General features: G+C 40.7%; 2 protein-coding genes across 2 annotated transcripts in view; one reads left to right on the forward strand and one right to left on the reverse strand.

The window, feature by feature from the left end:
- The window catches only part of itpr3 (inositol 1,4,5-trisphosphate receptor, type 3), a 105,289-nt gene extending 101,249 nt beyond the window's left edge, over positions 1 to 4,040 (forward strand). Inside the window, exons 56-58 of the mRNA XM_007894214.2 lie at positions 67 to 227; positions 1,230 to 1,391; positions 2,339 to 4,040. Coding sequence (XP_007892405.2) covers positions 67 to 227; positions 1,230 to 1,391; positions 2,339 to 2,431 — 416 coding nt within the window. The 3' untranslated portion in view covers positions 2,432 to 4,040. The remainder of the gene's footprint in view (positions 1 to 66; positions 228 to 1,229; positions 1,392 to 2,338) is intronic.
- Positions 4,041 to 4,060: 20 nt separating this feature from the next.
- LOC103179113 (ubiquinol-cytochrome-c reductase complex assembly factor 2) lies at positions 4,061 to 11,442 on the reverse strand. The gene is given in 4 exon segments (NM_001292474.1): positions 4,061 to 5,555; positions 7,554 to 7,623; positions 8,351 to 8,425; positions 11,261 to 11,442. Coding segments are annotated over 4 exon segments (378 nt in total). The 5' UTR covers positions 11,399 to 11,442; the 3' UTR covers positions 4,061 to 5,460.
- Between the last annotated feature and the right edge of the window lie 15,904 nt (positions 11,443 to 27,346).

A 27,346-nucleotide genomic window follows, 5' to 3' on the forward strand; every position in this document is an offset into this window, starting at 1 on the left:
TGATTCTGTTAAGGATGGTATATCATGATTTATTTTTTGAGAGAATATCTGACTTATTTTCTGCAGGTCTGGAACGAGATAAGTTCGACAACAAGACAGTATCGTTTGAAGAGCACATTAAATTGGAACACAATATCTGGAACTACCTTTATTTCATTGTACTGGTCAGAGTTAAAAACAGAACTGATTTCACAGGCCCAGAAAGCTACGTTTCACAAATGATGAAGGTAATAATTTCCTAAACCATATTGGGCTCTTGTTTTTCACTGACAGCTTCAAAATAAATCATAAATCTAAGCACTGTCCGCACATTGATGCTGTGTGTTTCAGTCAGAAGGTTGAGCATCTCAACGAGTTAGCCTTTTCACTCTGGGGTTCAGTTAAATGCAGACAAAACTGATGAGATGAAAGTCTCCTCTCTGTTGGATTTAAAGGTTGGATTTAAGTGAAATAAGTTTGAGCTTTGCAACTCACTGAGTTGTCAGATGATCCCGGAGAGAGGCATCTTGCTTAGTTAATTTCAGAGAGTATTAGGCGCGAGTTGGCAAGAGCCAAGGCTTGAGGACTTGAGTGTGAGTTGGGGTAACTGCTGGAATTTAACCATCTAAAACTGGATAGCTTGCCACTGAAAACACTACTTCCTATTTTGAGTAGATTGATAGGATCGATAATTTATGAGATGTTAACTGAACAATGGCGTTTGCTGTGGAAAATTCTGAGATTTGACTACTTTCTAAATGAACGTGAGCAACCCACTGGCAATCATATAGTTTTTTAGGGAATGTTTATTTGAAACATTCTACCCCCGTGGTCATGTAACTTCTGGTATTTTCATAGATCTGTTCCTGTTTCTTATTGCATAAAGTANTTTTTTGTGCTGAATTTATGCTGCTATAGGCATAAATTCAGTATGTAAATCCCAGCATGGGCTATTTTGGACCCACCATGTTTTGAACCTAATACCTGGAGCTAACACAGTGATCCAGAATCCAACCGAAGACTCGATATCTGTTTACAAGATCACAATATTCGTTTGGATGAAGAAGGTCCTTCGACCCATCTGATCTCACCCTTCCAGAACACCCACTCTATGGCCTCTTATTACAGCATCGAGCTGCTTTTTAAATCCACCCTTTTTACCAGCTACATTCCATAAAGTACATTTAACGTGATGCACAGCCAAGTGACAAGTTTACAGACAACTATCATCTCTGTTTTGCTTTCCGCAGAGCAAAAATCTAGACTGGTTCCCTCGCATGCGTGCCATGTCTCTGGTCAGCAATGAAGGAGAGGGAGAACAGAATGAACTCCGAAATCTACAGGACAAGCTGAATGCCACAATGAAGCTGGTGATAAACCTCACAAATCAGCTCACAGAACTAAAGGAACAGGTACATGCTCTGAACGTAAATAACTTAATTCATTACCCCCAAATAAGGTCAGATTGACAACACCTTACAGGTGTCAATATAATCGAATTCCCCCAGTTCAGGTGCCCAGCCAGCATCGTCAAGCACTTTCAGACGTCCTCCTGACGTGAAAGATGCTATATAAATGCATATTGTATTCCATTCTTAACCATTTTAATAATTACCAGTGATCATCAAGGAACGGAATGTGCTTAGGAAAACTGGGGTAAAATGTGGATATTATCTAAGTGTTAATTTGAGCAACTTTTGAAGGAATACCCCAAATGTTACCCCCACTGCAGTTTTGATATGAACCTGACATTCTGTTTGTTAACCGAAGCCCTGATTTAGAATTAGTTCAGGGTAGAATAAGTCCTGACCCGAGATAGGATCCCAATCAGTCCTGGTGTAAGATTGGAACAATTTTGAAGGATGAGGAAAATATTGGAAATGTGAAACTTGACCCGGAATCCTCTCTCCAAACCAAATTGTTTCCCACCCCTCTAACGCTCCCACCTTTTGTCACTTCCCAAAGCAGGTCCCCTGCCTACTTCAGGGGCTGTGGTCAAACTGGCAACTCTGCAAGGACAATTAATTGAGAAGATAATTGCTTTGCATGCACAAACCGGCACGTGAAATTGCAGTGCTTTAGTACTGAAAATTGGCCCCATATAGTTTTATGTTGAATTCTGAATAGTCTGCTTATTGAATGATAGATGTTTAAATTTATAATTTTGGACGTTTTGGTGCAATTAAAAGTGACAGGTATTAGTGCCGAGGCATGGAACACAAGTAGCGAGCAAACTTGGATACATTTATCATTTTTCAAGAATAGGGAAAATAAATGAATTCATTCTACATAGCGGGCTCAGTCAGATAGATTGAGAGAAACAATATTAAAATGGACCATTACCATTTGTTTCTTACAGATGACGGAACAAAGGAAACGCAGACAGAGAATGGGATTTGTGGATGTCCAAAACAGCTCAGCAAACCCAAATCACCAAATGATTAAAGCCTGAAACACTCCATTTGTTACAAATACTCCCAAGTCACTGCCTTGAGAATGCGGTTGTACTACACATCTTCTCTACGACGAAAGAAAACCCGAACAGTAGCTTAGATTGAATAGGACTGCATTCCAACAAAAGATCTTACAACAACTAAAACACATACAATTGATTTGTTAATCGCACGTTAGGTGTAACTCTTTAGGAAGAGAAGTAGTTTTGTTACAATTTTATTTTACTTTGAATCTGGTTTGATGATTGCTATTTTCTCACTGCGGGTTATATTTGAGAAATTCTGCCACTCGAATAGATGCCTGTTTTACATTTTGGTAAAATTGGTCAGCTTGAAGAGATATCCAACTTTGCTGCTTCAGGCAAATAAACACGTTTGCTCAATAAAACCTTCCAACTACTACTGCTACTACTAACTTTTCCTGCAGGTTTCTGCAAAGTGCTTTGCATAAAACACTATTGTAGCAGCAGTGGCTGAGCCCATGGGTTCCATGCTGGAATAGGAGGCAAGAGAGTAGCATCACCTCATAATTTATTCGACTGGAGCTTCTCATTGCAGAATTGTACCTGTTGTGCACATACACTGCAGCCAATAGCACACGCGCATATCTGCTGCACTTGCACAACACGCCGACTAACCGGTGTATGTATACCAGGGCCCATCGGTCAGAACATTGGACCATTGAAATCTAATAAAATATTTCATATTAACTTTATTTGGAATGTGGAATACTTTATACCAGTCACGTGGTATAGGGAGTATATGTTTGACCATTTAGTACTGCTGATATGGACTATATACACTGTTTCAGCAGGAAAGTTCTATCTCGCAAGGTTCTTCTGCTTTCTTGTCGGTGGCCATATGATCTGCAATGAAACAATCTATTGCTCTAGGGAGTTCTTAGTTTTTCAGATTTCTTGCGGAGGTGCAATCGCTTTTCATGTGGGAGGATAGCAATGAATTAAACACGGGTCTGCAAAGTATTTGTGCTGGATTGTGGCAAAATATGCAGACTTGTGTTGTAGACTTGCTGAATTTCTACTTTATATGTGGCAATTTGATCACAGTATTTTAATCATTCTTTTTTTAGATTTACAGATGTCATACGTTTAAATGACTAATTACCTCTGCAATGGTTGCTCTAGGTCCAGATTTATTTATTTTGCTTTTCTTCAAAACATCTTTAGCAATCTATTGCAGGTGGATAGGCTGCTTCTAGATAAATATGCTCACCAAATGTCACTTGATTATGTGACATTTGTTTAGTTTTGTTATTCCTAAGACTGGAATAAAGGGACCACTTCACTATTGATATAACTGGATTTTATCCCACTCAGTACTTTGGTCTGATGATCATTCAGATCAAGAAATATTTAGGATATGTTTCCTACTGTAATATGTGGGCTTCATAGATCCAAATGGAATGTGAATTATTAATGAAGTCAGAATGTGGTGCAAAATGGTCATCTGCGACAGGTGCAAATACTAGTGATAGCCTAAAATTAAATATTATTTTGGTGTAAGGAAAGAACCTCACTTTCTGTTTTTACCAGAAAGGGAAATTGCACATACATGGTCGAAGTGTTAATAAAAATATGAAACAGCAAATTACTGTTATCTCTTTTTCTACATTGAAAATCATTTATTGGCAATGCTACAAAAAAAATCACACTGTTCACTCATACCTGCAATTATGAACAAGACCAGAAATCGCAACTAGCCGTACAAGTAAAAAGGTTTTGATTTCTTCCCGTGAGACTAACCTCTTTCTCTATTGTGTAATGAGTCATCGAACCTATGACTACCATGTGGATAGAAACAATGCATTAATCATAAAACAATAGAATAGTTATTTAGCTTTTTAATTGATGTTTGTAAGCTCAGCATTCAAAATAAAATAGCTTTTGTCCTCAAAATTTCTCAGTCCAAAAACAATTCCCTTTAGGGAATGGACTGGTAAATTTTTTGTTGTTCAAAATTTAGGCTAATTCAGCTACAAATATTGAATTGTAAAACAAGATTGAAAAGTTTAGTTTCATTCATAATGAAGTGCATATGTTAAAGAGTAGACTTCATATAAATAGTCGCTCCGAGACCCATGTGAAGAGCACTATATAAATGCAAGTTGTTGTAAAGAGTGAGTTGCATATTTTGCACTTGTTTGATTCAGGAAAAAGCATCTGCTCATCAAACATAGAAATAGGAGCAAGTCATTCAGCCATACACATCTGTTCCACCAGTTTACAAAGTCAGGATCGATCTTCTAATCCCATCAAAATAAATAATAATCCTAGCATTTGATGTTGTACTTGATCACATTGTCAAAACATCTCAAAAGTTTCATGGAATTTAGCTGTAAAGAGTACTGATTGTACTTGTAAGACAGCAGTCACTTTGCACACAACAGTATCCCACAAACAAGACAATTCTTTAAAATCAGCGAATTTAAAAGACAATTCNTTTTTAAAATCAGTGAACTGTTGACTGGATATTAGGAGACACTCCCTGTTCTGAATAGCGTTAGGGCATCTTTAACATCCATCTGAAGGTGGAACCTCAAGTTTAAAGTCTCATCTGAAGCATAGCAACATGGCACCTCTGACAATACAGCACTACCGCAGCATTGTATGAGTGTGTGCCCAGATTATGAGCTAAAAATCTTGAGAAGAACAGGATTGAGACTTCCGTAAATTGCACTGCTTGGACAAAGAAAATCTCTAACTTTGTGAGTATAGCTCTCTGTAGGTTGCAATGTTCGAGGAAACAAAGTCATATGGCTAAGTTGAAAAGGTAATATTCTATCCATATTTAGACAGTTAAATACAAATGTGAACATACAAATTAATTTATTTAATGCGATGAAGTGTTCTGCCAGGCTGAAAAATGAATAGCTTTCAAATTATAGAGTTCTTAGTCACTTAACATTTGTTCAATGAAATAACGATTGTCACAAAAACATTACAGTTATTGTTTAATAACTGCAGTGAACAAGATCTAATGGTAGAAAGACATTAGTTAAGATATCCATTTACTCCTTTATAGTATCCTCTGGTTTGCCTACAAGCTTCTCTCTTAACTTCTTCCATATTCCTTTCTTCATTTCTTCCATCTGTTTCATATTGTCTGAATCCAGCAAAAAAAATAAAATAGCTCATGAACAAGGCATACTGTATTGTATGGCTTATAACCCAGTTTGAAACATGAATCATTGCTAGATACTGTCAATATGTCACTTTAATACTGTATCATTAACTTGGTTTGAATAAATTTAGGATTAAGTTAAATAAGTTTAACAATACACATCTGCCTCCACGAGTAAACATAATGAAAATTAGCAACAAAAATATTGAGAAATAGAAGTTAAGAAAAAATTGCATTCCTGTTGCACTGATTCACTTGTCTATCTAGAGCAGTATAATATTCAAGAAAGTTGTATTTTGGTTTTGCTCTCTCCCCTTCTCCCGTGCCTACATTAAACATGCAATGCCCCAACCATTTGTAGTAAAAGTTAAAGGGAACTTGAAGCACCCCACAATATTTTTAGAAGTATGTAGATATATACATGAAGCTTTTTTTTCCACATATAAGCCAATTTTCAGCACATCTCGAGAGATTTGTTGTTGGCCATTAAATATTGTTAGCACTGGAATACAACTAATGAAAATATATAGTCTTTCATGCATAAAGGAATTCATATTATGAGAGTACAAGGGCATAAGCTCCTGGGATAACCAAAAGCAATTTATTTCCTGGTTAGGCACTTCTCTGAACATATGTTATCAGCACTACTGATAAGTTTCCATTAAAGGAGAAAGAGACGATTTACATTTATATAGCACCTTTCATGTTGAGAGAACATCTTAAAACCGCCATATAGCAGGCTGGGCAATCAAGCTGGGAGCTGAAGAGGGTGAGGAAGGAAAAGATGACCTAAGTGCTGTCAAACAGGCAAGTCTTGCAGTGGGGTTTGAAAGTCGGAAGGGAGATAATGAGTCAAGAGGGATGGAGTTCCAGAGTGGGGGCAAAATGGCTGGAAGTGTTAGGTTTGAAGAGCCTGGGAGAAGATACAAGCTGTATAATGCAATCTTATTATTTAGCTGCTTGAATCAGCACTTTGGTCATCTTCCCCTTCCTCACTCTTTGGCTCCCAGCTCGAGTATCTGCTGAATGAAGTGCTTTTAAGATGTCTTCTAGACATGAAAGGTGCTATATAAATGTAAATTGTTTCATCCCTAATCTTATTGGTTTATGGTCTGTGCATTATTTCTACATCCATCTATATTTTGTGTTGCATTGATGCCATTTCTCTTGTAATAAATCTTTGTTAGATCTCTCGTAATTTATATCTGACTTTCTTTTATTACCTCTCCTGCTGCTGACCACATCACAAGGCTAAATCTACTAGCCTTATGATCATTAGTATTCAAGTAATTCTAATTTCAATTTTCTAACACTTCAGGTATAATTACTGCATTAGTATGGTCCCTTCCCTGGCACAATAAACGTGTAGGGACATGTATAGGGACTCTGTGAATATCCCCTTCTCCTTTTAAATACCCCTCCCAGCATTCCAATTCAACCACAGAGGAAATAAAGGACCCACAATTAGAACGCTAATATATTCTTAGTTCCTTCAATAATTGACAAGCAATTTATTCCCTTTTCCCTGGAGGATCAATACAATTCTAGATTAAGCTCATTTCTACAGTGAATTGAGTTATCCAGACTTGTTCATGAAATACATCAAATCTCTGGACTGCAGTAAGACCTTATTAACAGCCCTCAATCCTTGGGCTAGATGCCAGTTCCTGCCTGGCTTACAAACCTACAAGGATCTGAACATAGCTCTGCTATCAAGAAGTCGCATGCATCCATCTTTCATCTGCTGCAGCTCATGAAACCATGCAGCAGCGCACTATAGCAGAGCACCCAGACACCAACTATTTCCTAGTTTTAATATATGGCTGTCCACCAGCCATTCAGTTATGCGTTCCGCATTCATAGGCCGTGAAAACGATGGTCGAGAGCATTTTGTAATTTAAGAATAATAGCAATAAAAAACATGATGAACTAAAATCAGTACTAAATGTGCTTGAGGTTACAGATCAGTCATAAATTTACCTGTTGCAAGAACTGCTTGGCACTCCTCTACTGTTACACCAGTGAAACTTGTATTTGTGAGACGTGGGAACTGAAAGTGCATAAAATGTTTTAAAATGGTATATACACACACACACATATTTGCAAGTGATTGTATACATTTTAAACACTTAATTTTCCCATGACCATTTTGAGATCCTTTTGGATACCATTATTGTGATCAATTATTTTATCAGTTAAATTTAAGCAGAGATATCACAACATTTACAAGATGCAATTCAATGTGTGTGAGGTACAGTCAGGATACACTTAAACTTTATTAGGATTCCAATAAGAGGGTGCAAATTACAGTACTGGTTAAGTAAAGTGTTTACAAATTGCAAAGCAAATTTAATTTTCATAAATTCTATTTCTTGAACTGAATAACTTCAAAATATGTCTGAATGCTTTCTCATGTGGAGAATAATCACTGGTATAGACTAATTGGGGTGAATGGCCTGTTTCCGTGCTATACCATTCTATTTAATTCTATGTCATTTTACATTACAGTGGAGTGCCTCAATCTCATAGCTCCCAAACTCACCCCAATCTTCTAACAATAATAATAATCCTTGCATTTGTTATAGGGCCTTATCGTGATTTTGAGACATTTCAAAGTGCTTCAATATGCTTGGGATAAACAGAAAAATATTAAAATGCCTCCCACACCCGCAGTTGATTTCAATGAACCACATCTGTAAATGCTTTGACATTCTAGTTTGTGAAAGAAACGATATGTGTACAAGTTGTTGTTGTTATTTACTATCTATGCAACTTACCTTGGTTCTGTAATAATTGGTATTCAATCTGATTAAACTTTCATACATCTGGTCACATTTTTCCACATCTGCAATCTAAGCACATAAAATATTTAAAGGAAGTCCAAATCAGCTCTATATGCATGCATCCATTATAAAGCTGAGAGCTACCATATTGTTTCTATAGATAAAATATTAACCGTTCACCTATAAAGTTTCTGCTCATATTAAATCCTCGAGAAGCAAGCATTTATGACTGCTGAAGACAAGCAATTCATCACCAAATACTACACTGCATAACTCAGGTGTCAAAGTTTAGCCTTGCGAACAAAATGTTCTCGAAAAAAATCTATTCAATTCATTGCATATCTGTCTTCATAGCAATTTTCTGAACACATAGCATGCAGGTAGTGTAGACATAGATTATAAATGGCACCATCTTTCTGTTTCAATTGAAGTAATATGTACATGAATTTCTAAAATTAATTAAATACCCAGAGAATTTAACCATCAACGTTTATGTAAGTATCTTTAGCAAACTTCAGCACCTGATTTATTAACCAGTTTCAAGCAACAATTCTGAAATTGATCATTTTGCTGAGAGAAGTTATACGGAAATAAAAAGTAGATCCATGATACATAAGCCTGGGCTCATCCAAATACTGAAGAGCGGGTGCTTCTTGCACTCCTTCCCGATACCAGGAAACATTGCGCCTGGCGGCTCTTTGCCACTTTGGGATGTGGGGGGGGTGGGGTGGGGTGTGTGGAGAAGAATGTTGGTGGGTCACTGGGCTTGTGTTGTCTGGGGTTGTGTCCTCTGCGACCTACTAACACCTTACCAACCTGGCCGCTCCCTCCTCTCGGCAGTCACTAGCTTGCAGCGCCTTGGGACGTCCTCCCGACGTGAAAGGCGCTCTATAAATGGAATCTTGTTGTTGTTGTTGTAGCTGGCTCCACATCCCCCACCCTTCTCATCCCACAATCGGTGATCGGGCTTTCAGCCTTTCTGCTCCCAGTCTAAGGAACTCCATCCCGGAGCCCCTCCGCCTCACCCCCTCCCTCACCTCCTTCAAGGCCCGTCTCAAGATCTTCCTCTTTGACCGGAAGAGCTCCTTCGACCGGAAGAGGTCCTCCTCCCACCTCCACCTCTCTTGACTCCAACCCTCAGCTTGGCTGCAGACCCTTGACTGTCCAGCCTTGGGCTGTTCGACTGATGAGGAAGACGTGATATATATAAAAAATTGATCACTCATTCAATCCAAAACTGTTTGTGGGACACTCCTAAGCGCAAGTGGCTGCTGTGTTTCACCCATAAATACAGTCAATACATTTTACAATATACAGGAAAATTCACATAAGTCTGATCTGTATCAATTGTATAATCACCTAAATCGTACATCTGCCCAAGTCCTGTTCAAGAGTTTATATTCTAGCCAAGAATGACATAACTGATACTTTGCATAAGTCATATTAAATGTATGGTCGCTTGATGTGACTTATGTGAGGTTTACTGTATTTGTTTCACCCACAAAATATAGTGAATTTGCTTTACTGTATAATTCTGCAAGTGCTTTGAGATGAGACGTCTCGATGATGTGATAAAGCGCCATATCAAATGCAAGGATTATTATTATTATATCCTGTGCAGTGCTTTGAGACGTCTCACCGAGGTGATAAGGCATTATAACAAACACAAGCATTATATATATGAATTATAATCCTTGCATTTGATGCGGCGCCTTATCACGTCTTCGAGACGTCTCAAAGTGCTTCACAGGATATACTGTCAAGCGTAGTGAGCGTGTGTTGTGTGGGCGAAACGCGGCTGCAAATTGCACAGTCGCGGACTGAGTGACCAAATAATTATTATTATCGTTTGAAGGGATTATTATCACGCACCCCCCTCCACCGGAAAAGTGATCCGCCAATCGACCAACAAGCGGGCTCCTATTTACTGCTAGGTAAACGGAGGCGTGCGCGCGCCTGCTTGCGTGTGTGGAGCGAGTAAGGAAACTTGCCCTACGTTTGGCCCTGACCTGTCCCGCCCGTGGGGGAGGGGGAAATTGAACCCAGCTCCCCCCACCCCCTCTCTCTCTCTGTGGTGTGTGTGAGGGTGTGAGAGAGGGGGGTGTGTGTGTGAGGGTGGGGGTTAGGGTGTGAGGGTGTGGTGTGTGTGTGTGTGAGAGGGGTGTGAGGGTGGGGAGGGGTGTGGGAGAGGGGTGTGTGTGTGTGAGGGTGGGGGGGGGGTGTGAGGGTGGGGGGGGGCGTGTGAGGGTGGGGGGGGCGTGTGAGGGTGGGGGGCGTGTGAGGGTGGGGGGGGCGTGTGAGGGTGGGGGGGGGCGTGTGAGGGTGGGGGGGGGCGTGTGAGGGTGGGGGGGGCGTGTGAGGGTGGGGGGGGGGCGTGTGAGGGTGGGGGGGGGGCGTGTGAGGGTGGGGGGGGGCGTGTGAGGGTGGGGGGGGGCGTGTGAGGGTGGGGGGGGGCGTGTGAGGGTGGGGGGGGGCGTGTGAGGGTGGGGGGGGGCGTGTGAGGGTGGGGGGGGTGTGAGGGGTGTGGTGTGTATTAGGGTGTGTGTGTGAAGGTGGGGAGGGGTGTGAGGGAGGGGTGTGTGTGTGAGGGTGGGGGGGATATGTGGGAGGGATGTGTGTGTGTGTGTGTGTGGGGGGGGGGGGGGTGTGAGGGTGGGGAGGGGTATGAGGGAGGGATGTGTGTGTGTGGGAGGGGTGTGTGTGAGGGAGGGGGGGTATGAGGGAGGGATGTGTGTGTGTGTGTGTGGGGAGGGTGGGGAGGGGTATGAGGGAGGGATGTGTGTGTGTGGGGGGGGGGGAGGGTGGGGTGGATCTCGGGCCTCTGGTCAGGGACTCAGGCCCGGGACCGGGGGGGTAGATTTTGAACCCCTGGGCGGTGTGGCTCTCTCTCTCTCGGGGGGTTACCTGGGTGCTCTCCCCCTCGCGGAAGACCTGCGCCACCCGCTGCCTGAGGAAAGTGCCGAGGTCGCGACCCTTTTTGGTCCTGTCGATGGGCCACTCCTCGCACAGCCGGAGGAAGCGTCGGTAGCGAGTGGCCGCCATCGTCCTCCCGCCGCCGCCACCACAGGGGCAGCGACAGCTTCCAGAACAATCCGACGGCGCGCGGCCCACGAGGCCAGTGCGCGTGCGCGGAACCTCACACACGCACACACACACACACACACACGCGCGCGCGCGCTCGCTCAACCGAGGTGTCAATCACACACCGGCAGCAGCAGAGACCCCGCCCACTCTCACGCGTCATGAGCAGAGACCCCGCCCCCTCCATTCCCACCAGCAGCAGAGACCCCGCCCCCTCTCTCACACCAGCAGCAGAGACCCCGCCCCCTCTCACACACACCAGCAGCAGAGACCCCGCCCCCTCTCTCACACACCAGCAGCAGAGACCCCGCCCCCTCTCTCACACCAGCAGCAGAGACCCCGCCCCTTCTCTCACACACCAGCAGCAGAGACCCCGCCCCCTCCCATTCCCACCAGCAGCAGAGACCCCGCCCCTCTCTCACACACCAGCAGCAGAGACCCCGCCCCCTCTCAGACACACCAGCAGCAGAGACCCCGCCCCCTCCCATTCCCACCAGCAGCAGAGACCCCGCCCCCTCTCACACACACCAGCAGCAGAGACCCCCCCCCCCTCATTCCCACCAGCAGCAGAGACCCCGCCCCCTCTCACACACACCAGCAGCAGAGACCCCGCCCCCTCTCACACACACCAGCAGCAGAGACCCCGCCCTCATCTCACACACACCAGCAGCAGAGACCCCGCCCCCTCTCACACACACCAGCAGCAGAGACTCCGCCCCCTCTCATTCCCACCAGCAGCAGAGACCCCGCCCCATCTCACACACACCAGCAGCAGAGACTCCGCCCCCTGTCATTCCCACCAGCAGCAGAGACCCCGCCCCCCCTCATACCCACCAGCAGCAGAGACCCCGCCCCCCTCATTCCCACCAGCAGCAGAGACTCCGCCCCCTCTCATTCCCACCAGCAGCAGAGACTCCGCCCCCCTCTCATACCCACCAGCAGCAGCGACTCCGCCCCCTGCAATATTTTGTTGATTTGACAACAACAACAACAACAAAATTACAGGTGTACAGCGCGTTTCTAGTCGGGAGGACGTCCCAAGGCGCTGGACAGACAGAGTTTCGGACCCGAGCTGGAGGTCGGGATGGGGGAAGGTGGAGGATGGGGCGGGGGGGGGGGGGAGAAGCAGGGAGATAGATAGCATGGTCGAAGAGGAGGGTCTTGAGACGGATCTTGAAGGAGGCGAGGGAGGGGGCGAGGCCGAGGGACTGCGGGGTGGACCTTGGGTAGGCATTCACCATTGTTCTTTTAACAAGTCATTTCTACAACCCGACCGCAGTATTCTTAAATGGATGATGTGCCTTTCTGAATTAAAAAAGACCTGAGCGGGTGGGGTGGGAAGTTAGGAATTGGTCTTTACCCAAAGGCTGTTTGGTTAAAATGGTTCAAGTTTTCGAAACGGGAGCGTACCCTCAGCCCAGGCAGTCTTGACTTTGGATCAGTCAATGTTTTATGTAGAATTACATAGAATATACAGCACAGAAACAGGCCATTTGACCCAACTGGTCTATGCTGGCATTTATGCTCCACATGAGTCTCCTTCTTCCCTTCCTCAACTGAGCCGATCAGCATAACCTTCTATTTCCTTTCTCCCTCGTGTACTTATCTGGCTTCCCCTTAAATGCTTCTTTGCTATTCGCCTCGACTATTCCTTGCGGAAGCAAGTTCCACAGTCCCACCACTCTCTTGAGTAAAGAAGTTTTGCAGCACTTTGAGACGTTTCAAAGACATGATAAAGCACCAAGGAGCTTCAAAGGAAAAATTAAATACAACACAAAAAAATACAAAATGACATTTGTATAGCGCCTTTCACGTCGGGAGGATGTCCCAAGGCGCTGGAAAATGTAAATTTCATACGCCCATAAAAAGAACTAAAATACAAAAACAATTCACTTTTTAATACCACAAGTTCCCTTAACGCTTTCTCTCTCTTAGTTTAGAGTTCAACCTGAATGATATCATTCTAAGTTTCCACAGTCACATGGTTTTTAACAACTGGAGACTGCCATGAGCTCCTTGCAATCAATCCATTCCCAAACCAGCAAGTGATAATACCCAAATGGGTTTGGAGTGGTAGGTGTAATCCTATTCTGTAATTTAACATTTCTCCCTCAAATCGCCAAGCGTTGCAATATTGCTCCCAACATAATAGCAAAAGCAGCAACAATTTCAGGCTTGAGTAGATCATCAGCCTGTCATTCCCATGACATTTCTTACCGATTCCCTCAATGTATCTACCCCTAAAACGAATAACCTTGAACCATTTTAGTTGACAAAAATCGTGTCTCCTTGTTTCATGAAATACAGGCGTGGAGTGCATAAATAATAATCTGTAGAAATTAATACAATGTGTTGGCATTAATAATTTGTATACTTTGTTCACGACTAGACCTCCTCTAAATATCTTTTCCATTTCACATTGAAAAATTACAGCAACAGTAGATCTATCAGAAACATCATGAATAGTAGCGCAACACAGCACAAGCAGGATTTGAGGACATCTATGGTTCCAGCTGTGATTTAATCTTCTGCTGCAACAGTAATGGAGGATATAAGGAAACTCACTGAGGAGAACAGACCCACAGTGTTAACCACAGTGATTCCAATGGAGAGATTGAGTCCTTTCAGTACAAATGTAACAGTCAAATACGTTTTAAATGCTCAAAGGCTTGAAAGACGAGACAGTCTTCTACATTTCCGTAATTCTCTGCAGCTTCTGAATTGGCAGTAATATTAATGAGACCTGCTGAACTTTTGTTTCCCTCTTAGCATTGCCAACTTCAGAAAAGGAGACGTGTTTTGGCAGAAGAGCCTAAACAGCAACATCATGTTAATTAGTAAACTGGTGATTAAATTGTATTTTTTTGGATAACCAATATGACTTTAATAATATATCACATATGCCAACTATAGTAATATTCAATATAAAGGTGTAATGCAATACTTTTAAAATATATGCAGAGATAACAGTATATGCATTTTCCTTGAATTTGTTTCACAGCTTGTCCTGAAGGCCATGGGACTTATTTTAGGTGAATTGAAGTTCATATAACAGTTGGCTTGCATAAAGAGAGGTGCATTTGTATATGCTGATGTGGTAGCGTTACTGCGAACATTTCCTGCCAACATGAAAATCTTCAATGCCTATGCTAAAGCTAGCCACTTTGTTGCTCCTACTCTACACAATGAATGAAAAGAGGAATGAACAAATCTCCATCGACTCGCTCTTGCAGAATGAATCTTGTTCCCTGCTGTAAATGGGAATTCGGAAGATCTTTTACTCATTGGCGAATATAATTCTGTTATGTACAATGAAGGTCTTTTTGATTGCATACAAGGTACGCATTCCTTTTCAACAATTGCACATTTCCACTTTTAATAATCCTTACATTTGATATAGTGCTTTATCATGTCTTCAAGACATCTCAAAGCGCTTCACAGAATACACTGTAAGGTGAATTGACTGTATATTTTGTGAGCGAAAAGCGGCAGCCAATTGTGCACAGCGGTGTCCCACAAATAATCGTGGATTGAGTGACCAAATTATTATTATTTTTTTTGAAGAGATTATTACTCCGGAAAAGCAATCTGCCAATCAACTAACAACCAGGTTACTACTTACTGTCAGGTAAACAGAGGCGTGTTTTGCCCAGCCCGGGAATCAAACCCAGGTCCTCTTGCTTGCGAGTGCTCTAACCACTAAGCTACAGGACTCCTCTTAACTCCATTTCTCATCTTGTTCTTGAAAGGGATTTGCATTTATAATACTATAAATATCCCCTGTGTCTTGCCATTCTGTAGATCTCGATCTACTGCTTCCCTGAATCACATTAGCACTAATGGATTCATTCTGGAAGATTAGCAAGTGGCTGAGTTGTGTGTGAGTCTGCACTGCACTGAAAAAGCAAGAGGCCATTTGAGACAGAAACACAACAGGATGTGCCGTGTCTGGCTGCAAGGGAGAGAAAAAAAGAAGCTGGTCAGATTTGCAAGGACAATGTGTCTACTGCTGAGCTGAAATCTCTGATCTGGAAGAACATTTTTGCTTTAACTATAAGGACTTTCATTTTTATTCTGTGTGTCAGCCCGGCACAGTGGTAGCACTCTCGCCTCTGAGTCAGAAGGATTTGGGATTTGGAATCACATCGGCTAAGCTGTCACTCCAATGCTGTAGTCTAAGTGGACCCACCTTCATTCACAAAATGTGAAGAGAAAGTAAGGAATTAATTGAACTATCCCTGGACCAAACTAAAACGCAATAACTATGCAGTATGCGCCATCATACTGTGTCATTCTGCGGGCAATTGGCTGTCACGTTTCTCCCACAAATATGCAGTCAACTCGCTTTAGTGTATATTCTGTGAAGCGCTTTGAGATGTCTCGAAGATGTGATAAGGCACTGTATCAAATGCAAGAATTATTATTATTATTATTGTCATTACCGAGGGTAACAATTCCTTCTTTAAAAAAATCTGATCACTCAATCCACGACTGTTTGTGGGACACTGCTGTGCGCAATTGGCTGCCGCGTTTCGCCCACAAACTATAGTCATTCCATTTTACAGTATATTGTGTGAAGCACTTTGAAACGTCTAGAAGACGTGAAAAGCATTATATCAAATGCAAGGATTATTATTATCAGCATAACCATTGTGCGCAGTCTGCATGCATAAAATAAAATTATGAGTAAGATTGTGGTAAGGAATATTTATATTTCACTTGTTCGAGAATAACCCGAAACTAGAATACCAATGCTGCTTCGAAGCATCTATTACATAATTTACACCAGCTCACTTCAGCTCAAGAATTCATGCATTCGAGCAATACTAGTGAAATAGCACTGATATATTTTACCCAGGTTTAGTTGAGACGCTGAAATAATTCTTAACAGTTTTTGAACTCTCATAAAAAGTGTGCAGCTTTCTGTTGCTTGTTCTCGGTGAGTGCCAAACAATGGTGTGTCATATAGATGGATTACATATTGATGTTAAATTGCACCTTTCAATCCGTGGATATTCACGACCAATAATTCTGTGACGGATAAATTCAGATTGCGATTGTCTGAACATCCATATACAAGCATGAGTTTTTCTCCACACAGAACGCTAAACCATTCCTGAAACCAGAATGAAAAATGTGCAAGTCCATCTAAGCTCTTCCTGTTGTGTGTACAAATTCACCAACTGTTCGATAATAAAAGGCAGCACTAAATAAAGAAAAACATTCATTTACTATAATTAAACATTTATATGTATGCATTTAAAATGTCCAGTTGGTATTGTAATCAGTTGTCACTTAGGTCTAGCCAAAAAGATAAAATTGTTAAAATTAGCAAAATAGGCTCAGTGTTGAATTTAGAAGATTAAAACATCAGACAGCCGTTATATTCCTTTGCAGTTAGGTCGTTTATTCAATGGGTATAAATGACACAATTTTGCTGTGGCAGCAATCAATAAGCAGATTGAGCTGTAATGTGCTTATTGCTCTGATGTGTTTTCAATGCATATGTTATAAAGAAAATATTGAACAAATCAATCCACATATTGCCATACAATATATCCTTGTGCAAAGAAACATTGAAAATAATGCAGAGCTGCTTTGAAAACTAAAATGCATGTATTCTGTACTTTTGGCTGAGGTAATGTATTGACTTCATGAACATTCAATGGCTAATGGTGAATCAATCAGATAAGTTACTAAATTAGTTTTTAAAGAAAATTGGCGAATGCACTTGATTTCATTCTACTGCATTATTAACAGCTAAATCAATGTCACTTTGTGCAGTCCCTCCTGCTGGATGATCACAAAATAATATGATTCACAGAAGATTCAGGTCAACGGTGAACTTTAGCTGCGAGATACAACACAGGATAATTTTACTCCACATAACAGGAAATGAGTTACATGAAACAAACAGCATTTCTTCAAATGTTCTTCAAATATTTATGGACAAACAATGGCTTTAAATGTTCATACTCACTTTGTTAATGAAAGCACAAGACTGAAATCCAAGTTTGCCTACAAAATACGCGGTCAACACACTTTACTGTAAATGTTCTGAAGCGCTTTGAGACATTTCAATGACATAACAAGGCAATATGTTAAATGCAAGGATTATTGTTATTTTTATCCTAAAGTGGGTTCTAATCATTTGATGTTTAACATCAATACACATGTTATTGTAGATACCCAGTTCAGCTACCATCCCTCATTTTTATTTAAAGTATTTCTTTCTTCCTTCAATATTTTGAATTGCGTCAAATATTTCAGGTCTCTGAACATTTTATACACACATGAACTAACTACGGAGCATTACAGTTCTGTTGAAATACAGTAATCTTTCCCAACAGAGTTGGTGGATCCCTTGCTTGTTCCTTTTGAGAATTTCCCCCAACAGATTATCAAAGCTGTTGCTCCATAATGCATCTAAAGTTATTATTGAGTGCATTCAGACTAGAACACAAAGCATTTCCTAATGGGAATGGTTTTTCCTATTAAGTAAATTACAGTAGTAAGCCAGAAATTGCAAAATCTTGTTTCGCTCAGCGAACATTGGCTTGCTTCACATTCCCCGCTTTATCTGCCCACTATTCGGCAATTTTATCTGGAGGATTGTTGGCCAGCACTCCAGGAGAAATTCCTTTCTCTTTTCGACGAGTGCCGTCCTTAAAGTCCACCTGAACGGGCAGATGGGAACCTCCAACATTGCAGCATTCCACCACTGGCGAGACCCAGCCTCGTCTGTAAGCTCAAAGTCCTGATTTGGGGGTTCATTGATGGGGTTTAACCAAACAACATTGATTAAAGTTCTTGTCCTCATGCAATGAGGTTAGAGCAGTCTTTTGTCAGCACGACTGCTTACACAAATTGGAGCAAGAATGAGGCAAAAGTGCACTTGGAAGGTAAGAAAAAAACTACAGGGTGAGGTAACATTGACAAACAATCTGGCCTTTAGAAAGAATTAGGTTAATTTACAGGAGTTATGGAAAGTGCACTTTCTGACACTTGCCCTTTTCATTTCGACCTAGCAATCAATGAAATGTATGCAATCCACACATGCATCAGGAACCCAATACAATATTCTGCCTGCTAAAAACCTGCAGTGATGACAGGCACATTAATTGTCTGACGAGACTTTGTACTTAAAAGGAAATTAAATCCTGGCAAACTTTCTCGCTGCTTAATTATTATGAAAATGTTTCTCATTTGCTTTTCTTATTCTTCCATTCAGAACTTCCTGTGTTCAGTTGTTTAGACCACCCAGTCATGCATTTGATAGAGTGCCTTATCACATCTTCGAGACATCTCAAAGCGCTTTACAGAATATACTGTAAAGACACATGAAGCTCTCATTCATTTGTAAACCCTGCTACTGTAATAACTGTAATTTAAGGAATGGAGCTACTTGGGATGGGATGATTCCTGCAGGAACACTACACTCTTTATCACACTGTACACATAATTCCCAAGGCAACATTATATAGAAGCTTTTACATCATGGAGGATGCTGCAAAGCTCGCCACACAGCTGACTGTGGGTCTGAGATATGTGGGAAGAGGGACGGACGGACGGATGGGGGTAGGGAGGTGTTGAGGGGGGATATCAAGAAAAAGTTGGAATAGAAATTCTGGACCTAATTAGCAATTATGTTAATCAATGGAAAAAAATGTTAAAAGTCAAGAATTCAACAAAAATGAATGATTTCAACCCTAGAATTTATTTTCCAATAGTAGCAATCAGTCGGAATAGATATCAAAATTGGACATTGGTTTAAAACAACAATTGGCAATTATATAGCCCCCTTCATGTGGGGGAGCATCTCAAAGCACTTAACCTAAATGATGACAACACCAAAGCCCTTATATTCCACTGAGTCTAAGCTCTATGAAGTGACTTTCAAATTAAGATTGATCTGTTCATTTTGAACGGTCTTACAAGCTCAGACTAAATGGACTTTCATGTCTCCAATATCTATATAAAAATTCTTTAAAGGGTCTCGGGCATTTTAGGTTTCTTTAGTTTAAACATGGAGTAAATCCATGTATTAGGGCAGCTTTCAGCCGATCCTTGATGGATACATAGAGGAGACACAAGAGTAAGGATAATAGCTATGGCTTTCTTAATACTGTATATATATATTGCCTCCAGTGAACTTTACGCTTAGTGAGAAATGGAGTCAAATTGATTACGCCAGGTAGTCTTTAAAAGGGTTAGATATCTATTATAAACAAGCTAGTGATTAGGCTGGTAGCGTTTTGCACAAACTAATTGAGTAATGCTGTTCTACAAGTCATTTGATCAATAACGGTTGTCTGTGTCATGCTTCTTGTGACATGCTTTCACTGATGTCATTCAGCTCAGAGGCAGATGTCATGATCAGAGGCAGCTCTGAGTATCAGTAAGTCAATGGCATTGATAACTTTGGTGAATCGAATCTAGGCCAACATTTTGGAGCTAGCCTAGTGGTGGTGCATTAGACCTGCATAGGCATGCTAATAATAATAATCCTTGCATTTGTTATAGCACTTTATCACATCTTCGAGACGTCTCAAAGCGCTTCACAGAATATACTGTAAAGTGAATTAACTGTATATTTTTTGTGAGCGAAATGCTGTGACACAGAGTAATAGAAACTAGGAGCTTTCTGTGTGATTCCGCGCAAGCCCAGTTTCTGATCTCACTTGGGAGGACCAAGTCGATGCAAACTTCACTGACTGACAGAGAATGGAAAAGGGCATGACTGCATCCCTCTCACACACCTCACTCTGCGAGGTTACAGAAATTCCTGGTCAAAGGCTTGTCTGCAAGAGGTTCCTAGGAATCCTTTGGCTTGGGAATGGGGAATGGAGAGAAAGGACTAGAGGGGTATAGGAAGGGCTGGGGGAGGTGGAGGATTAGAATGTGTGGAGGCTCATGCGAAGTGTAAACACTGGCCAAAACTAGTTGAGCTAAATGACCTGGTTTTGTGTAATTCTATGAATAGTACATCATAAATCCTTTCATTTCGTTTAGCCTTTTCTACTCAGGTCCTCCTTTCCCTAAACTAGTACCTAAACTGAAACTAAGAACTCACTAAGTGGAGTATTTGAGACATGAATCTGGATCTGAAATCTCTATGGTAAGCGTTCTGGGACGCTACCCTGCATGAGGGGCCTATAAAAAATCCAAGTTGTTGTTGTTGCTATCAGGATTTCAGCACAATGCAGTGCCTTTGATAAAATGGAAAGTTCGATTAAATTTGTGGTGAAAATTGTGATGTTTCTTAGGCCATCTGGGAGAGGGGAAAAAATTGGATCTAGATTTATTCCAAATCCATAAATGTAGACTCAATTTTGAAGACAGCTGTCTGCAAGAGTCTTTAAAAAAACACAGAAAACCAATCAAAAAGGTGAAGCTGAAGTTTTTACTATTTGCAAAATGTTGGATGCTCGAAGGTGCTGCATAAATGGAATCAATCAGTGTAGATGTGCTTTATTTTGCTCTCAATATATTATATCGTTGTAAAGTTTTGAGGAATGTTATTTCAGGGGGGGGGGGGGAAAGATTTCTCAAATTCTGTTCGGTTCACCCAGCGCAAAATAGAAACTAAGTGGTTATTTTACTGCCCTGAAGCAGAAAATAATTTTGAAATGAATGCTCTCCTAATGCTAACATTTATGATATTATGTCACCTTCAGGGCTGTGCAGTGTATATATCTGCCTCATTAATGAGCAAGGCTCGTGGATTAGGCACAAGGAACAACAGTAAATCGGTGACACTTTAATGGAACAGCTGGGAACATCAATTAACACCCCAACTAGTTTTGTTGCTATTTTCATTTACTGGGAACTTTTGTCTTCATTTCACTGTCAAGGTCCAAGATTAATGAAGGCACACGGCTGAATGATAATAGTATCCATGGAAACAACATATAAATAGGCTGGAAATTACTAAATGGGAAATTCTGCAGCATTATCCATTACACATTCAATTTGGAGATTGTTCCTAGCAATGGCACTAATCTGGATTGTAATAGTTTGTGACAAATTACTTCTTGATAGTAACAGAAATCTCCCCTTGCCACCCTCCCCTGCCTCAGAGACGAGAATGCTACCAAATGAGCAAGGGTGATACCTGTTTTTCATCCACCAACGATAAGCAACGTGGTTGCTGCGGTAAGAAAAAATACAAATAAAAACAATTTATGCATGAAGTTAACAGGGGGAAAATATTGCACACGTGCAGTAAAAGAGATCGTAATGTTTTTTCCTTTTCACACCTAATTGTGACCAATTAATTAATCCTTGAATTTTTAAAACTGATTAATCCTCGCATTTGATGTAAGACCTTATCACATCGTCGAGATGTCTCAAAGCGCTTCACGGGATATATTGTGAAGTGGTGTGCCTGAATTATGTTGTGGTTGGTTAGCAGAGGCTTCTTTGGCTGGCTGTGAGATTTAGCCTGAGCAGCACCGTGCTCAGTGTGCTGAAGTGCCCACTTGATGGAGCTGTTAACTGCTCCTTTACCGTGAATGTAATTACTGATGGACAAATCCCTTTGCCACTCAGGTAGGTGTATGCTGAACATTACTAAAGGTCTGCACCTAAGATGTACACAAGTGGTTCGGCTCACATGAAACCACATTTGACATTTTTTGCATTTGCAATTGCGGTGCCGAAATGGCTCTGAAATCCCTCAGTCCCATTTCTCTGATGGATTTTCATCAGTTCCAGTTACAGGTCAGATGTCGAAGCGAAAAAAAGGAAGTCAGTTGGATATTGCACCTGGTGGGACGTCAGAAAGAAAAAATGCAAGAACAAGCCATCCCAACCCACTGAACCATGGGGGAGGTCGCTAATTCAGGTCATGTTCCAAGATGTTGAATTAGATCAGCAACTTTTTTTTCTACTGTAGAGGGTGGAAATAATGTACTATGGCACTCAAATGTTTCGGGTCAGAAGATTTTAGTCATTGCAAGAACGCCGCAGGAACAATTGAAGAAGTTACTCAAAGTGATGTTACACCAGCATTTCCCTTTTTGTAAAAAAGAAGAAAAACAATTAAATAGTATTAATAGAATTGAAATATTGCTGCGGGAATAAATGACCAGGGGAAATGTCAGAGGGTAATTAAAGACTAGAGCATGTTGCCAGGAAGGGTGGTTGAGGGCAGGACATTTAAAAACACAGCTGGATGTTTTAGTAGGTAAACTGTAGGGCGGGTTTTCTGGATGGATGGGATCACATGGGCTGAAGGGCCTTCTTCATCCAAACTAATCTTATGATTTTGTGTCCAGCAAATATCTGCATCTAGATTCTGTATCCTTTCAAGACAAATATCGACAGCATCCCCTAGTGTTAAAACATGTCACCAATTATAGTATGAAAACATCATCATTATTTTGATAAAAGCATTGATTATTCAGGCATTGGCTGTGACATTTTAGAAGCATTGCAGGATATATGGTGTCTACAGTTTTCAGTGAACCCTATTGAGTACTTTGAGACATTCTCTCGATGTGAAATGTGCTATATCAAATGCAAGCAATATTATTATTATAGAAAAATATCCCATGCCACTATTATATTTAGAAAATAAAATATAGATATATAAAATTGAACAAAATCCACTTCTGTTCCTTTATTTTTGTTCTAAAAGACTTCTCCAGACATATTGGCAGAACTATGAAAATTAAATTATAAAAATACATTCAAATCGATATTTATTAACCCATCATGTCTGCTGTGGCTGAATGTAAAACGGGTATATTTAGTACAAAGTAAAAAGGTTCTGAACAAAAGAATGGAGTTTTGCCCTTGCATTTAGATGTTGTGTATTTGTGCTGAGTGCAAGCATTGATAAATCGCTTCCCATGATAGACACGAAGGAGTTAAATTGAATTCAATAGAATAGACACTGGAGGCCTATTTTCTCTCATTCACTATCTGCAAATAGTGGGGCCAAATGCAATGTGTGATGTGATGTTTCTCACAGCCTATACTTTCCTCCCATCGAATTGTGTGAGGATAAAGGAGGAATGAGCCTTTGGGTTTCCAGAATCAGGTGGCAAGAGCCAGCAATTTTAAGCTTTTAATTGTCCAAAACAGTGGGAAGTTGGCTGTGATTCATATTAGCTTCAGTAAAAATGTGGTTGACACAAAACCAAGGTATTAACTGAACTTTAATTCTGTTCCAGAACAAATATGTTTACCTATAGTTGCCAAAATTTCAAACTGAAAGGCTAATCTGGGAGTGAACGTGGAACAGAATAATTATTGGAAAAGGTAGCAAAACGTTCATGGTAAGTGAATGCTGCGGAGAGAGACGGTACCTTAAGGAGAGTGGAAGACGTCTCTACTTGTTTGGCCAAGCTGGCCTATAGATTGAAGCTTCTGTTTCGCAATATTAATACTTGCACTTTATATAGTGCCTTTCATGTCAGGTGGACATCTCAAAGTGCTTCAGACATGCTACATTTGATGTGGCTCCTTACATTTCAGGAAGACGTCTCAAAACACTTCACAGTATTTAGATTGCTGCTAATAAGGATATACCAAACACTTTGCATCTTTGCATTTGTATAGCATTCTTACTCAGAACATTGAAACATCCCAAAGCACTTCACAGAACCTTTTTATATATTGTGAGTGAAGGCAGCAGGCAATTTGCATACAGAAACATCCCACATACAGCAATGAAATGAATGACCAGATTATTTATCTGGGTGCAATTGTTGGCCCGGGACACTGAGAGAAACTCCCTTCTCTTTTCGAGTCATGTCATGGATCTTTAACATCCATTCGACCAAGTAGATGGCACTTCAGTTTAACCTCTAATCTGTAAGATGGCATTTTCCTAGCGCTGCACTGGAGTGTTAGCCTAAATTGTGACCTCAAAGTACTAATACAGGGCTTGAATCCAGAAGAGTTCTACCAACTGCAGCCGCAGTATATAGGAACGATTGAAAGCAGCTACAGCAAACGGCAGAACTTAATCTCAGACTTTACACACTTCATTGATTGTCACTGGGTGACTGAAAGTGAATAAAATAAACATGTAGTTTGCTGCTGAAACCATGGTGTTAATGTACTGTATGAATATCGTAAAGAAATACATTAAAGAACTTACGTTTAACAAACATCACCATATTATGCATATTAAATGAAAATCAAACAAGTGAATAGAAAACATTAGGTTCCACTTGGCACAAATCACAATGAGTCATTGAGGCATTGACACAGACAATTCTGCTGTAGAAGATGCTTCCTCTTCTATTGAACTCAGCAGTAAATGGTCAGCTGGGAGTGAATTTCAAGAGGGCCAAAAATCCGAGGAAATATGAGAAAATACACTGAGGATTTCAATGTCACTTTGAGCTGTCTTTTCCAACAGTGCACACAGAACCAACTGAAAGTAGCTGCAACAAAGTGGAAGAACTTATTCCCAGATTTCATACACACATTTATTACAAATGGATAACTTAAATTGCACTACTTTATCTTCCGTATGTATTCGAGAGTTGACAAGACAAATGCATATATATATATATATAAATTTGTGTCTTTTCGTTAATATGCTTCTTGTTAATGACAAGATGTTTTTACAAAGTTATCCTGCTGAGATCCTGATTCATTGCCATCTATTGTTTAACATTTGGGTAATGGGAACAAGTGGATAATGGGAACATTTTACTCACCACAAAAACATTGCATTAGGAGGCTTCGACTGTAGTTATAAACTATAACTAATGATCCTTAGAAAAATAATTATATACATCTGCATAATGCGATGCACTACTGTATAATGATGTAAATATACCCGTAATGAATGGAGTTGTTTTCAGAAATGCAAGGAACGTCTCTGAAGAATAAATCAGGGTAGGCAGGATATCGGGACATTGCAAACATCCACGAAAAAAGTTTGCCTTTTGCCACTTTCATTTCTGATAGGATGTCAGGCTGGCTCAGTTGGTAGCACTCTTACCTTTGAGTCAGAAGGTTGTGGGCTCAAATACCATGTCAGGACTTTGAATTAGTCGAGGCAGACCATCAATGAAGTGCTGGAGGAGCATTGCATATTGTTGAAGGTGCTGTCCTTCGGATGAGACGTTAAACCCTAGATGATGGATGGTAAAGATCATGTGGAACTATTTGAAAAGAGAAGGGAGTTTCTCCCAAGTATCCTGCCCAACGAACCTCTAGATAAAGTTGACCGTGGCTGTTTTTGGGACATTGCTGTGTGCACATTGGCTGTTGTGTTTGTCTGTAAAATACACAGCCAGTACACATTACAGAACATCGGTGAAACGTTGTGAGACGTTCTCCCGACAAGAAAGGCACCGTGTCAAATTCAAGAATAATCATAATTAAGATCACAAAATTTTGTTTCTGTCAAATTTTCAGTTTCAGCTGCTTTGCGCGCCAGTGATGTAAGGGGATTTGCTCTTTGTCTCTTTGGTCCATAGGCATATGATGCAATTTTAGAATATGTTCATCAATTATTCATTCATAATAGTTTCTGAAATGCTTACAAAATTTGTGTTGAATTTAATAAAACATCATGTGTATCACATGCATGCGTATCATTCAATTCTGACTTCGCTGATGGCTTTCATTACAGTGTTTCTGTAGATCGTGAACTTATTATTTTCACTCTGGAATAATGTTAGAAAACATCCTTCAAAATGACAGCTCAAAAATGAAGCCTGTGTGTATTAAACTAAATAAAAACAATTCATAACGGAGTAATCATGGATTGCACCAGGATGCTACCCAGCATGAAGGGTGCTATATAAATGCAAGTTGTTGTTGTTATTGTAATTAATAAATTTTAGAATATTGCTGAGTCCTGTAGCTTAGTGGTTAGAGCACTCGCTTCACAAGTGAGAGGACCTGGGTTCGATTCCCAGTCAGGGCGAAATGTTGGGTAAGTTTCCTTTCTCCACACGTTTCTGTTTACCTAGCAGTAAATAGGAACCCGGTGGTAGTCAATTGGTGGATCGCTTTTCTCGGGGGTAATAATCCTTTCAAAATCAATAAATAAATTAATAATAACAATGATAATAACTTGGTCACTCAATCCTCGACTGTTTGTGGGACACTACTGTGCGCAAAAGGCTGCCGCGTTTCGCCCACAAAATATACAATCAATTTACAGTATATTCTGTGAAGCGCTTTGAGACATCTCGAAGATGTGATAAGATGCCATATCAAATACAAGGATTATTATTATTGCAAGCGTTTGCTGAATGGTTGGAAATAATGAAGCAAGCTTGTTTGTTTTACATTTTTTCCCTTGTGGCATACTCCAAATGCTATGTTTTGATGTTTTTTGTGCAATTCCATTTTTGGGGGAGCTTTCTCTAAAGAGAGTTGTCATCCACCTATTTGATGGTGCTGGAACTTAACATGGATTAATCCATAGCCTAGACCATCCCATCTCTTATCCTGGAGAAATGGCAGAAGACATAGTGTAGAGCTCTCTTTTCTTTATTCTCTTTGTGAAGGACAAGGTACCCTGGAATGGATTCACTTCCAGAGAGGCGCAAAGATTTGGAGAGGTGTTCTGCTTAACAAAGGTTTCTCCTCGCCTGTGGCAGAATGCATATCACAGCGTAATAATTTTCCAAAGATATATGTTCCAATACTTTGGTTGGTATTACAATACTTAATGAGCTGAGCGCAACTATTTGTTAATTTTGCCACATCAGAATTGAACATTGCACAATTTAGCAAATGGGAATTTAATACCGGTTCTTAATGACGGTATAGAAACATGGACACTTTTAGATTAAGCTATGGAAAGAATGCAAGGAATATATTAGGTACCAGCCGGAGGACAGAATGATCAGGACTTAGCGTTACAGAAGATGTGGTTTGTGTACAAGAACAGTCTGTTAGGAGCAGGCAACCGGCAACGCCCAGCAT

Source organism: Callorhinchus milii, unplaced genomic scaffold (genome assembly GCF_018977255.1).
Source record: "Callorhinchus milii isolate IMCB2004 unplaced genomic scaffold, IMCB_Cmil_1.0 Scaffold19, whole genome shotgun sequence".
Lineage (NCBI taxonomy): Eukaryota > Metazoa > Chordata > Chondrichthyes > Chimaeriformes > Callorhinchidae > Callorhinchus > Callorhinchus milii.